The sequence below is a fragment of the Anguilla anguilla genome, chromosome 17, assembly GCF_013347855.1.
Source record: "Anguilla anguilla isolate fAngAng1 chromosome 17, fAngAng1.pri, whole genome shotgun sequence".
Taxonomy (NCBI): domain Eukaryota; kingdom Metazoa; phylum Chordata; class Actinopteri; order Anguilliformes; family Anguillidae; genus Anguilla; species Anguilla anguilla.
Genome location: NC_049217.1, coordinates 31,517,726 through 31,531,499, shown reverse-complemented (window position 1 = coordinate 31,531,499; position 13,774 = coordinate 31,517,726). Strand labels below are relative to the sequence as shown.

Genomic DNA, 13,774 nt, shown 5'->3' with positions numbered 1-13,774 from the left:
ACCATTGCTTGGACCAGGAGCTGGGTTGAGTAGGTGGTGAGAAAGGGGCGGATTCTGCGGATGTTGTATAGGAAAAATACTAATACTAATACTAATGTTATGCGAAGTTTCAAGATCATAAGCACTGAATGAAGAAACTGCAGGTCATTACCACACATCCTCACCATCTTTTACACAGGTAAAAGTGCACCTGAGTATTCAACAAAAACAATTTTCATCCTCACTAATGACGAGAATAGACCATTTGTCTACAACAGGGGTCTTAAACTCCAACTCCGAAGGGCTGAATTGTGTGCAGTCCGTTTCAGTCAAGCGTTTCAGCCAATCAATGGCTTAAATTAAGCACTTAGTTGCAGTAACACACCAAAAACACAGGTGCAGTAACTCACCAAAACCAGCACTCTGTAGTCCTCCTTAATTTATGTTTGAGATCCCTGGTCTGCAAATGATCGTGCATCTGTCTCTGTATCAAGCCTAGAAACAAACACCCCAAGTGTCTCTGCCTCTTGTTTGAAATCTCAAGACTTTGAGACGGCATGCAGATTTAAGTGTGATATCTGTGGGGCTATGGGTCAGAGCAGTGAGTCCAACAACCTGTCTAAAAACAGGTCGGCATTGCAGCCGCGTGACACAGTAACTGTTATAGAAATTGTATGTGTATAAAATATACAATGGTAGCCTACTATAACTGCATCTTAAAGGTGTTACATTTATAGCGGATGGTTTTAGTTCAGGTCACGCTACAGTGCTTCAGGCCTTTTGTATACTCAAACACAATGAAAAAGTGTTCTGAAACTTTTCCTCCTGTCGGCACAAATATCAGCTAAGATCTTATTTCTGTGGATAGTTCTGCAGGTTACTCTTTTTTCCAGTGCAACGTTTCTATTCAGCGCCATTGTTCCGCTCCGTCCTCTATCTTCCAGCTGTGTGCGAATACTGACTGGCGATTGGTGTTTCCATTCGCGTCCTGTTGAAACGTCATTCTTCTTTAGAAATGGTCAAGAGTTTTTTTTTTCCAGTACCAGGGGGAAATCTTTAGACGCAACCTGCCAGTTCTGCTTGCTTCCTTGCTTGCTGCTTAGACGATCTAGGAAACTTGATGCGTGCAACCGAGGACTAAATGTGACATGAGTTTACGTTAAAACGTCAGTGACTTCTGAAGTCGTCTATATGTATTCATTTTTTAACAGAAAGAAACACTTCAATTGATCCTGTTTAACATTTGCGCGTGCAGTCTTAGATTAGTATTATTCCCGACGGCAGCATTATATTGAACTGCTTCTTGGATAATTTTACTGGGGGCAAAAATTATGTCATTCAACCGGGAGCATATTCGCCCAAGACTATGCGTGCTGGAAAAGGGTTCGGATGGTTACGGTTTCCATCTTCATGGAGAGAAGGGGAAAACGGGGCAGTTTATCCGACTGGTGGAACCCGATTCCCCGTCTGAAAGTGCGGGTCTGCACGCGGGGGACAGGCTGCTTTTCGTTAACGGAGAGTGCGTGGAGAACGACAGCCATCAACAACTTGTGTCCAGGATACGAGCCACTGTTGGCAAATTGGAGCTCGTCGTAGTCGACGAGGATACCGAGGAGCTCCTAAAGAAATGCAACATGCAGTACCTCAGAGAGTACGCCACTCAGGGCATCCCGCTGCCCACCCGCGAGCCGAACCACGCGGACGCTGGGAGAAACGGCAGCGCGAGGGAACTGACACCAACTCCGGAGATTAACGGACCTGTTGCCGGGAAGAAACGGAATTCTAGGCCCGCCCAGGTGAGCGAGATTATCTGAGAGCCCAGAACTCTTACACAGCAAAAGGTCCAGAGTTAATTCAACTCTTAACATAGTTCAGAGTGGGACCAAATGTTGTCTGTTAAGAGTTGAATTAACACTGTTAGAGTTAAATTAACACTGGGCATTTCACCTTGTACTCTGATTATGTAATATTTATTTATAATTTATTATATTTTTATATATGCAGTGAGTACATTTTACATAACTAAAATGCCCAAACATAGTGACAGGACATAGGCTAGTAAGGCTACTTATATGCCAGTATGTACAGAAATGTGTAACTGAGAGGTCTGCATGTTTCTGTTTGTGATGACAGACAGAATTCTGCATGAAGTCCATTTCTCCTCTCCCATCTCTCACAGTTATATGCTCTCTCTCTCTCTCTCTCTCTCTCTCCACTTTGGTTCTGTACCCTGTCCACCTGCAGTTTCTCTGAGCTCAGCACAAATGTATGATGCTGCTTTTTTGGCATCTGAGTTTTGTGGGAGAATATTTGTGCTGAAATTTAATGTTGCAGGGATTTTCCAAAACAAACAGCTGAAAACTGAGAAGTGGCCCCACAATAAAAAGTAGTGGGCTCATAAATTCACGCTTATTGCTGTGTCACTGCAGATGTAGGCTGTGGGATGCTCATAGCCTGTAGGCAGTGAGGGGTAATGACTGACAGGGAGGGGTAATGACTGATGTGCACACGCACACACACACACCCACATGCACACACACACACACACAGACACACACACACACCGTGGTTCAAACTTAGCAATAATGTGTTATTATTCATCTAGATCTGTGAAAAAGGGGATAAACAAACAGAAAAACAAATGAAAGCTGTTTTTTTGCGAACCATCTTTTCAGTAAAAATTCTCTTCTGTGGACTATTGTGTTTCTGCATTCTTTTGTCAGCATGGCGTAGGTTTCTCTGACCAATCAGAGTCCAGCTCACTTGAGTCACACTCCCACAGCATTCTGGGCCGGCTTTGCCCTGTGTGGGCGGGCATTATGCGCGGTGCCACCCTGGAATGCGTGCCTGGTGCCTGCCTGTGCCCTTCCCCGCTCTGGCCTGAGAAAGAGCATTTCCCCACACCCCGCCCCGCACAGCCCAGTCTGCACTGCACACAGTCCTCACCTGGACCTCAGTGTGACGCCCAGTCCTCACCTGGACCTCAGTGCCACGCCCAGTCCTCACCTGGACCTCAGTGTGACGCCCAGTCCTCACCTGGACCTCAGTGTGACGCCCAGTCCTCACCTGGACCTCAGTGTGACGCCCAGTCCTCACCTGGACCTCAGTGTGACGCCCAGTCCTCACCTGGACCTCAGTGTGATGCCCAGTCCGCACCTGGACCTCAGTGTGACGCCCAGTCCTCACCTGGACCTCAGTGTGACGCCCAGTCCTCACCTGGACCTCAGTGTGACGCCCAGTCCTCACCTGGACCTCAGTGTGACGCCCAGTCCTCACCTGGACCTCAGTGTGACGCCCAGTCCTCACCTGGACCTCAGTGTGACGCGGGTCACGCATCGATAACAGTGCTGATATTTCTCATAACTACACTCGTGAAGTAATTAGCTCAAGAGCAAATGCTGTGCTCATTCATTAGGAAACAGGACACAACCTGAAATATTTGACCCAAATTTACCATCTCTGTCTATTATTTGTATTATATAGTCAGTTTCTATGGTAATAATGAGTTTTAAGAATGTTGAGTAAGTTGCTGTTGTGGTGCATAGTTACAGCACATTTCTGAAGGGGGAGAAAAAAGTGACAGAGAAGGGAGGACAAGAGAAAACAGAAGACAGGAGGGATGAAGACGGTGTGATAAGGAGGAGAGGAAGAGAGTGACAGAGAGGGGGAGGAATTTTTGCTGTTGAGATCACTCGATGAGTCAAACCCACCAAAATAGTTTTGTCGGAAGGTGGTCACCATTTTGTCGTCCCTTCTCAATGACATGTTTTCCTGCTCTGGAAAAGAGACGCTGGCTGGAGGTGCAAGCATCGCCTCACGACTGCACATCAGAGATCAGGCAGAATAGGGCTGGGTTCTGCCCTGCTTCCTGTTTCATGTAAACACGGCCCCTTTGTCCTGTTGTTTTAGGATGCAGTGGAGGGTTACTGCAGATATTCTGTGTTTCAACAGGACTCACTCTGTGGGACAGTGCACGGATTCTCATTTGTTGCAGGAGTTAAGTTAACTGATGCTGGTTTACTGTGGGAGTCGAGTTAACTGATTCACATTTTCACATTCACTGTGGGAGTTCAGCTAAGTCATTGATGCTGATTCGCTGTGGGAGTTGAGTTAAGTGATGCTGATTCGCGGTGGGAGTTGAGTTAAGTGATGCTGATTCGCGGTGGGAGTTGAGTTTACTGAAACTGATTTGCTGTGGGATTGAATGGCCCTCTTCACTGTATCAGATTCCAGAGGTTCCACGTCCTCACTAACAGTGCCCACCGTCATCATCGATTGGCTGAGCGAGCTCCCGTCAGCCTGGGTGGCTCGTGGAGCGTACTTCTACACAACTGCGTGTTTACTAAGCTGTTCAGGTGTGACAGGGTTCCTACAGCAGCCAGCCCGCCACCAAGAACCAACTCATTTAAAACCGGCTGGTTTCAGGCCCACTCCTGTTAGCCCTCCTGCCCAGCAGCCCTCTGCGGGAAAGCGGCAGCGACAGAGCTGAGCCCGATGGCGAGGGAGAGAGAGAGAGCCCCCACCCCCAGCGGCCTCTTCAGCGGCCCTGAGGCTCTGAACATGCGGGGGGAGGGGGGGAGGGGAGGGGAGGGCTCGCCAACAGACGGGATCGGGCATTCAAGTGCAGCCGCAGGAGACGGACGCTGAATATTCCTCTGGCTCATTATTTCTCTTTTGTTCTGCGTGGGCTGAACAGAGTGGATCAGACGCTGTTCTGAGTGGTTTCCTTTTCAAATGTCATTTGATAATTTTATTGGGAACAAAGTAAAATCATTAATTTATTTAATTCTTTAACATTTACAGTTTGGCATTTAGCAGGCACTCTTATTCAGAGCAACTTTTGCAGATGACATTTTCTATATGCAGTCCACTTACCCAGCTTCACTGAGCCACTTTAGCTGAAGTGTTTTGCTCAAGGGTACAAAGAGAGTGCACCAGCTGGGAGTAGCACCAACGAGCTCTGAATTACAAGCCCTGTTCCCAAACCATTACACCACATTGCTGCCCTGTTTTACATTTTTGGCATTTACTGGATGCAGACCTTATCTAGAGCAACTTACACAGCTTTCCTTTTTAGCATAAAATCCATATATCCAGCTGGATATTTGTCAAAGCAATTCTAAAAACATTGTAACAAAACAATACTTTTACTGCAAAAAAGCTGACGTTGGTAAGATTATGGAACATAACCTACACAGGTAGATTCCACCTTTCTGCCGTTGTGCACGGGTGCATGGACACGCCCCACAGACAGGTAACTGGAGTTTCAGCTGTAGAGGGACAGGAAGGAGAACGACTGAGATGCCTCTGAATGACCTATGACCTGGAACAGGAAGGGTGTCAGTGGTCAAGTCAGACAGATTCCGGAAAGATTCCATCATCGCTGTTGCTATTTGTGAAGCGGTCTGTTGGGTGGAGTCAGCAGGGTGGGGGTCTGCTGGGTGGAGTCAGTAGGAAAGGGAAAACATTCCAGAAAAAAAGGGTGATGTGTCATAAACACAATGACTTGCATTTGTAGGAAGTGGGAGTGGAAATGCATCATACACTGACCTCCTGGTCACACCCATTCAGCTCTCTGAAAATAACCCAGAGGAAGGAACACTCGGTTTTAAATGGCCGCAGATTTTTCCATCACCCCAGACAGAAGAGAGAGACTGATGCTGCCTTTGTCTTTGGTGGGTGGGGTCAAACCAAAAGGAGACAAAACTCGCTGGATTACTGCGCCCCCCCCCCCCCCCCCCCACCTCCTTTTCCTGTCAGACCCCCTATATGATCACACACCCTGTTCTCCTTGTGAAGTGAGCTGTATAGACATACCACAATTTTAGAGAATTCTTTTTTTTTTTTTTAAGTCTAAATAGTAAGCTGGTGTGAGGTAAAATATGGAACTTTTTAATTGATTAGTTTGTCGATTTGATTTTTTTATTGATGATTTGGTCATTTGACTTTTGATGGGGCCACTGCCTGGTTGCTGCACCTAATAAGACTGAAATCAGTTGAAACCAGAAAAAAATAAGGCTTTTCAAATTTAAATAAAAATGCTTGCTGTATGCTGCTCACCCTCTATACTTTTCCCTAAAATGACGCTTTGCACAGGAGGGTAGTGCTGATGGTTCTTATGAGAAATCTAGACAATCTTTCCCAGGTGGTTTATGAATTGTTTGGTTGAGTGCTGATTGATTGGCAGGTGGGTGGGTGTGTGTATTGTTTGGTTGAGTGCTGATTGATTGGCAGGTGGGTGGGTGTATGTATTGTTTGGTTCAGTGCTGATTGATTGGCAGGTGGGTGGGTGTGTGTATTGTTTGGTTGAGTGCTGATTGATTGGCAGGTGGGTGGGTGTATGTATTGTTTGGTTGAGTGCTGCTTGATTGGCAGGTGGGTGGGTGTATGTATTGTTTGGTTGAGTGCTGATTGATTGGCAGGTGGGTGGGTGTATGTATTGTTTGGTTGAGTGCTGATTGATTGGCAGGTGGGTGGGTGTGTGTATTGTTTGGTTGAGTGCTGATTGATTGGCAGGTGGGTGGGTGTATGTATTGTTTGGTTCAGTGCTGATTGATTGGCAGGTGGGTGGGTGTGTGTATTGTTTGGTTCAGTGCTGATTGATTGGCAGGTGGGTGGGTGTGTGTATTGTTTGGTTGAGTGCTGATTGGTTGGCAGGTGGGTGGGTGTATGTATTGTTTGGTTGAGTGCTGATTGATTGGCAGGTGGGTGGGTGTATGTATTGTTTGGTTCAGTGCTGATTGATTGGCAGGTGGGTGGGTGTATGTATTGTTTGGTTGAGTGCTGATTGATTGGCAGGTGGGTGGGCGTATGTATTGTTTGGTTCAGTGCTGATTGATTGGCAGGTGGGTGGGTGTATGTATTGTTTGGTTGAGTGCTGATTGATTGGCAGGTGGGTGGGCGTATGTATTGTTTGGTTCAGTGCTGATTGGTTGATTTTCCTCCCCAGGGATTTAAGAGTGAGCTGCGGCCTCGGCTCTGTGTTCTGAAGAGGGGAGCTGAGGGCTACGGGTTTAACCTGCACAGTGACAGCTCCAGACCCGGTCAGTACATCCGCCTGGTCGACCCGGACTCCCCGGCCCAGAGGTCTGGCCTTCGGCCCAAGGACAAAATCGTGCAGGTAGAACAGCGCCCCCCTGAGGTTACTGCTGCCTTGACTGCAGACTCCCTCCCTCTCAGTACATGGCACTGACTCACTCTCTCTGTCTGTACACTACACTGACTCTCTCTCTCTGTCTGTACACTACAATGACTCTCTCTCTCTGTACACTACACTGACTCTCTCTCTCTGTCTGTACACTACACTGACTCTCTCTGTCTGTACATGGCACTGACTCTCTTTCTCTGTCTGTACACTACACTGACTCTCTCTCTCTGTCTGTACACGGCACTGACTCTCTTTCTCTGTCTGTACACTACACTGACTCTCTCTCTCTGTCTGTACACTGCACTGACTCTCTCTCTGTCTGTACACGGCACTGACTCTCTCTCTCTCTGTCTGTACACGGCACTGACTCTCTCTCTCTGTCTGTACACGGCACTGACTCTCCCTCTCTGTCTGTACACGGCACTGACTCTCCCTCTCTGTCTGTATACTACACTGACTCTCTCTCTCTGTCTGTACATGGCACTGACTCTCCCTCTCTGTCTGTACATGGCACTGACTCTCCCTCTCTGTCTGTACACTACACTGACTCTCTCTCTCTGTCTGTACATGGCACTGACTCTCTCTCTCTGTCTGTACATGGCACTGACTCCCCAGGTGAACGGGGTGCCCGTGGGGAGGAAGCAGCACTCAGAGGTGGTGTCAGCCATCAAGGCGGGGGGTGACAGGGTGTCCCTGCTGGTGGTGGACCCCGAAACGGACGCCTTCTTCCAGAGCTGTGGGATCAGTCCCACAGAGGAGCACCTCACAGGTGTGTGTGGGTGCAGAGACGCACCCCCGAAAACAGCAGCATTACAGACGGGAAATGACAGGACATAGTCCTCTAATCTTATTTAGAAATATATGTTTTATTCATATACTGTTCAACACATATTAATGCATCACTTCAACAACAGGCTATATCCTCGTATATCTGACTGTAAGTGCATCAGTGGACATGAGGAGTGGTCATGTGAGGGTGTCATGTGACTCATATAGTGCTAAGGATATTACTCACTCACTGAGTGGCCTGTATTCCTCTTCCGTTGCCTGGTTACTGCATGCACACGCACACACACGCGCACACAGACACACACACACACACACAGAAACGCACACACTACAGTAAACATCTTTGTGGTGAGAGGTTGTGGAAAGAAACATTGTCTAGGCATTCAGGTGAAAACTCGACTACATTTGTCTGAAAAGTGAAAGTTTTCTAGCAGACTAGGAGCTAGTCTGGCTATATCAGGGTAAAACCGGAGCTCTAGTGGGGTTAATCGAGTCTGTATGTATAAACACATCTCAGCCTAGATTTCCACCAGTGTCCTGGTTATCAGTGGCCTTTGGGATTTGAGCTGAGAGATTTTTTTAATGAATGTTTTAAGCGTACACTGTTATATATGTGCAGTAGATTACACTGCTATTTGTGCATTGTGTATCTGGAGGAGTGCTCAGAATTGCTCTGGAATCTGCGACTGATCTGCGCCTACCTTTCAGGAGCCCTACCTGTGATCCGGGAGGTGGAGGAGGAGGTGAGGTCACTGTACTGAGATCGGTGCTGGGGCCTCTCTGGTGCTTGCAGCACTGATATGCCTCAGTGAAAATATAGTCAAAATTGCCCCCTGGTGGCTGGATGTGACACTGCAACCCATTTGTGATAAAAGGTGCCTTATTGGGAAATGAAAGGCCTTCCCTGGTCATTCCCATGGGTTGATGCCTGTAGCCATGGCAATTCGTTTTTTATTTTAGATTATATTGTTGATTTTTTTCACTTTACTGTGTGCTTTATGTTTATGTTTTTGGAATGCCTCTCTGCGGTCCTGCACTGTGTGTTGTCTTCAGTGGGGATTTTACAGCTTCAGGGGGGCTTTTATCTGAGCGGTCCTGTCCTTCCCTTCAGGTAAATGTAAATGGGTCCAAAGAGGAGGCGAAGGAGCCCAGTCTGTCTGTCAGTCTGTCTCCATCCAGCACCTCCAATATCTCAGAGGTCAGCCACATTCATGCGTGTGTGTGTGTGTGCTTGTGTGTGTGTGTGCGTGCGTGTGTGTGTGCTTGTGTGTGTGCGTGCGTGTGTATGTGTGTGTGTGACTTTTTGTATCTGTAAGTTTTACACCCAGCATTGTTCACCGCTGCATATCTTAGAAATTTTCTCTTCCTCTGTTTCCCTCTTCTCAACTCCAATCTCACTCTTTCTACTTTTTATTTTTTCTCTTTCTCTGTAACTCTCTCTCTCTGTCTGTCTCTCTCTCCCCCTCCCCTCTCTCTCCCTGTCTGTCTCTCTCCCCCCCCTCTGTCTCCCTGTCTGTCTCTCTCTCTCTGCCTGTCTGTCTCTCTCTCTCCCCCCCTCTCTGTTTCCCTGTCTCTCTCTCCCCCCTCTCTCTGTCTCTCTGTCTGTCTCTCTCTCCCCCCCGTCTCTCTCCCTGTCTGTCTCTCTCTCTCTCCCCCCCTCTCTCTGTCTCCCTGTCTCTCTCTCCCCCCTCTCTCTCTCTCCCTGTCTGTCTCTCTCTCTCCCCGTCTCTCTCCCTGTCTGTCTCTCTCTCCCCCCCCCCCCTCTCTCTGTCTCTCTCTCTGCAGGCGTCAGAGGAGTCGGTTGGAGAGTACTCTCTGGACCTAAGCCTGTCCCTTCAGCAGGCTAAGGAACGTGCTCACCAGAACCGCTCCAGTAAGAGAGCCCCTCAAATGGACTGGAGCAAGAAGAACGAGCTTTTTAGCAACCTCTAGATTCCCCCCCCCCCACCACGAACTGTTCACCTACCTCCGGAACACTACCCGTCACAAGCTCTAGGCCCTTGTCTGAATCAGCGCATTTGCCTACTGTTGAGTATATAAGTTGTATGCAAGTTTAATACAACTTGTATACTCAATAGTAGGTGAGTGTGCTGATTTGGTTATGGGCTAGGATTCACAGACCCAAACAGGCTGGAGATGTTCCAGTGTTGTCAAAGTATTAGTGAAAAGGAAATAAGAAGTAAAAAGTAAAAGTAAACTAAAACAAAATAATGTTCTCCTGTCCCAAAATATATTGACAGCAAACATTTAAAAACAGTGTTTAAAAGTGAATATAAAATAAAATTGTAATAAATATATATAGAAATATAAATTAAACTATATTGATTATTTTGTAGAGGTATAAACATTTATTTTACACTACTTAGAAATCTTTAAACTATAACTCTTCCTCACTCTCTTTCTAAAAGATGCCTCATTTTCTCATTGTGTGTAAAATATGAACCCTGAGCTATTTAAGAATGAACTTATGTGCATGCAGTATATAACAGTACATCAGTTACACAGCATTATCAATGAGTGTTGGAATGAAGATAACTCATGAGGAAACTCTAGAGGAAGGACATTTGTCTAGCCATATGAAATATAAGACTGTTTTGTAATTAGAAAGTGTGTGTGTGTGTGTGTGTGTGCGTGTGCGCACGCAAGCGTGTTTGTCTACAGGACAATCTGAACATCACTGCTGGTCAGAGAAAATTGTTCCAATGGATTGTTGTATTTTTTGTTCAGTGTTTCTTTATATCAGTCAATCTGCAGTTTACACTTTATATGGTTGTAAAAATGGTCTTTAAATATAATCAAGATTTAAACATTTTTCTTACTCTGACCAGTTTTTTATTTTTATTTTTTTTGCAAGGGAAAGGATCTAGGGGTCCAGTATACACTGTGACCAAAAGGAAGTGCTTAGATCACTGTTTAGAGTTCAAGGAGTTTTAGCACTTTTAGGCAGAGATGGAAAGTCCAGGGGTCAGAAAGTAAAAGCCATGCCATGTGTTTCCTCCACACATGAACTCAGCCAGCCGATTTCACCAATGAGTTCTACCTCCTGGCTGAAGAATTGTGCTAATTAGCAAATCCAGGTGATTGGAAGAAAATACTGGGGAGGACTTTTACTTTCTGAACCTGGATTTTCCACCTGGGCTTTTGATGGCTGTGGTTGAATATATGTTGACTGTTTGAGATCTTTGGACTTGGGTGTTCTCTAATATTATTTCATAGATCCAAGGAATATCATATTTTCACCTTTTTTTTGTGCTTTTTAATACTGTTATTGTTTGTCTGTTTTTTCTCTCTACTGTATGATATTTTAGATCCACTTGATATTCCTTAATGAGTGAAACATCACTGTGGAAGACAGGATTAAATACTTGGACTCTAGTTCGACTGCAATCACGATTTTCATAACTCATGAATTGACTTCTAGCCTTCACCATTTTGTCTTTGTACTGCAGTATTAGGCAGACTGGATTATACACGTGTCTAAAACTGCTAATTGTACTGTGTGGTAAAAATAAAAAATAAACAGTTTAAACAGTCTATATTATTGGGCTACTTTGCAATGGATGAGTTATACAGTGATTACGTCTTTTTGTAGGCCAACTCGGGAGTTACTTACGCCATGGGTTCCCTCGGCAAATCTCCAATTAATTTTTCCGATAGACATTTCGTTTTCTGCCGAAAATAAGGTCTGTAGTTAACGTATGTCGAAGGCAGTTTCGCGTTTTGTTCTACGAGATAAATTGTTCACGGTAATATCTCAACCGTGAATTTAGAAGCTGTTATGTGCTTAAAAAAAGCTTCTAACAAGTTGCTCTGTTGAAACTACACCGTCACGTGCAGGCGGGCAAACTTGAGTGGCGGTTGCTAGAAAGCAACCATTGTTGTAGTTTTAATATAGCAACGTACTTTTTGAAAGCACATAACAGCTTCGAAATCCACGGTGGTGGTATTAATGGGTAGAATTTATCTCGTAGAACAAAACGTTGAGCTCTCTTAGGCTTACGTTCACCACATACCTTGAAATCCCTATGGGAAAAATGCTTTGGAAATCTGTCAAGGGAACCCGTGGCTCAAAAAAGCGAACTTACTTGCGGGTTTTAGGACTACAAATTGTAAACATCTGTGGATCATTTTCAATAGCATCTTCCCTAATCGACCTTTTACGCATAAGCGTCAGTGACGTGAGACGTCTGATCAATGCCACTGACTCCACGACGTGAATTTTCTACCCATGAAATGTCTGTGCCAAGAGTAATTAACAATTAACTTATCCACGATAGAGACGACACGTTAGCGCGACGTAGGCCTGACATACTGCAAACGTAAAGTTGAGTAAAAAAGTGGAAGGACATCACATTTTGTGAGACACCTGGTCCACGTGCATCCTGAGAGGTAAGTCAGTTTGGATTTAAATTGTTACTTAGCCAGACAACTTAGCCAAACACAGCAACGGTCCATAACCTTGATAAATCCATTTTGTGATGGCTTATAAACGTGTTCACGTTGCTGAAGCTCGAACAATCCGGTCGCCAGCAAGTATTTCAACTGTAGTAGACACTGCAACCGACCAACACAAACATTTTAAGGTGGCTAAAAATAACGAGTAACCTGGCCGATGCTCTTTATTTTAAGTAGAGCCACCTTGAAATATATATATATATATATTTACCACCAGTGAATTTATTTCCGCTGATCAATGCAAGTATGTTGATTAAAACATTGTGTTAGTCTTCAATACCTTCTCGTATGCGAAAATGTCCTAGGCTAAAGTGGAGTTTAAATGTGATGTAGGCCGTACTGTAGTAACGACTCTAAAAATGCGGGAGAAACAGGCCTACTCTTAAGGCCAGTTCAGATCAATGGTTCGCTACGAGACTAAACCGTTTTAGAATGTTGCAGAGAAAATTGCAGCGGTGTGAACTGGTTAGTTGCAGAGCGTCTGAAGCCGTTGCCTGGGGTCTCAAAAGACCCGCCTTGTCAAATGGCCAAGTGCAGTTTTAGAACGTTTGCAGTCAGACGTCTTGGAATTTTGCAAGTTGCATCCAGTCTCGTTGCGAATCAGTGATCTGAACTGGCCTTAAGAGTAGGCCTGTTTCTCCCGCATTCCTTCAACTAATTCAAAATAAATATACATTGCTGTAAAACTGCTGAAATTATTCAGCAGGGTTATTTCCACTATAAACGATTGCCATTTCACACTTCCATATGACACATCTGTTTAGAATGACCACATTCTCTTCACATGGCAAGACGGAAAAACACAGGGCTAAATTACTTGAAATAATTTAGGAAGCATTGGGCAGCAGCATTGCTTTGGAATACAGTATGTTTAATTTTGGTTAGGTAAGATAGCCAATAGTGTTTATTGTAACTTGGCGTAATTTTGATATCAGTACTTTTAATGGCCGGTATAGATTTTGCATGTGTGATTGACTTGCAGTCCTTTGTACGTGTGTGTAACTTGGCATTTTTGTACATTGAAAACATGTTTTCTTCATTTCTTTTTGCAATGTGTTTGTTCTGAGAAAGTGATAAGACTAATGCATATAAATGTAGACTATGAGAAGTATGCATACACATGCAAACACGTATACATTGTAGCCAGTCCCGGATGTAGACAGGTGCGATTGGGAGGCAGAGTGAGATTTTGGGGGGGCCAAGTTTATCACAGAATTTGTGATGAGTACTGCTGCAGACCTGGGTGTAAAAATGCGAAGTAGCCCTTTAAGAAACGGTTGTGGATTACGATTATCCTTGTATGGATTTTTACAGTCTGATCAGCGTGTAGCGTTTAGCACTTTGGCTTTGCTATATCCATAAAGCAGTGGCTGTGACAGTGTAGCCCGAGTGAACAACGGCTCT

General features: G+C 45.2%; 1 protein-coding gene across 5 annotated transcripts; it reads left to right on the top strand.

The window, feature by feature from the left end:
- On the top strand, positions 1-11,451 carry LOC118216645 (Na(+)/H(+) exchange regulatory cofactor NHE-RF1-like). 5 transcript variants are annotated; one of them, XM_035398011.1, is made up of 6 exons: positions 1-1,775; positions 6,929-7,099; positions 7,742-7,895; positions 8,572-8,658; positions 9,027-9,113; positions 9,701-11,451. In XM_035398011.1, the coding sequence occupies exons 1-6, from the start codon at positions 1,311-1,313 to the stop codon at positions 9,760-9,762; spliced, it is 1,026 nt and encodes a 341-aa protein (XP_035253902.1). In that variant the 5' UTR covers positions 1-1,310; the 3' UTR covers positions 9,763-11,451. The 5 variants fall into 5 exon arrangements, with proteins under 5 accessions (XP_035253902.1, XP_035253906.1, XP_035253904.1 ...); XM_035398010.1 differs by having other exon boundaries at positions 4-1,775; positions 8,624-8,658; XM_035398015.1 differs by lacking the exon at positions 9,027-9,113.
- The last annotated feature ends 2,323 nt before the right edge of the window (positions 11,452-13,774 follow it).

Coding starts and splice junctions, on each gene's coding strand:
- LOC118216645 (XM_035398010.1), top strand. CDS start 1,311: ATGTCATTCAACCGGGAGCATATTCGCCCAAGACTATGCGTGCTGGAA. Junction 7,896..8,623: donor CACAGAGGAGCACCTCACAG/GTGTGTGTGGGT, acceptor CCTACCTTTCAG/GAGCCCTACCTGTGATCCGG. Junction 9,114..9,700: donor GCACCTCCAATATCTCAGAG/GTCAGCCACATT, acceptor CTCTCTCTGCAG/GCGTCAGAGGAGTCGGTTGG.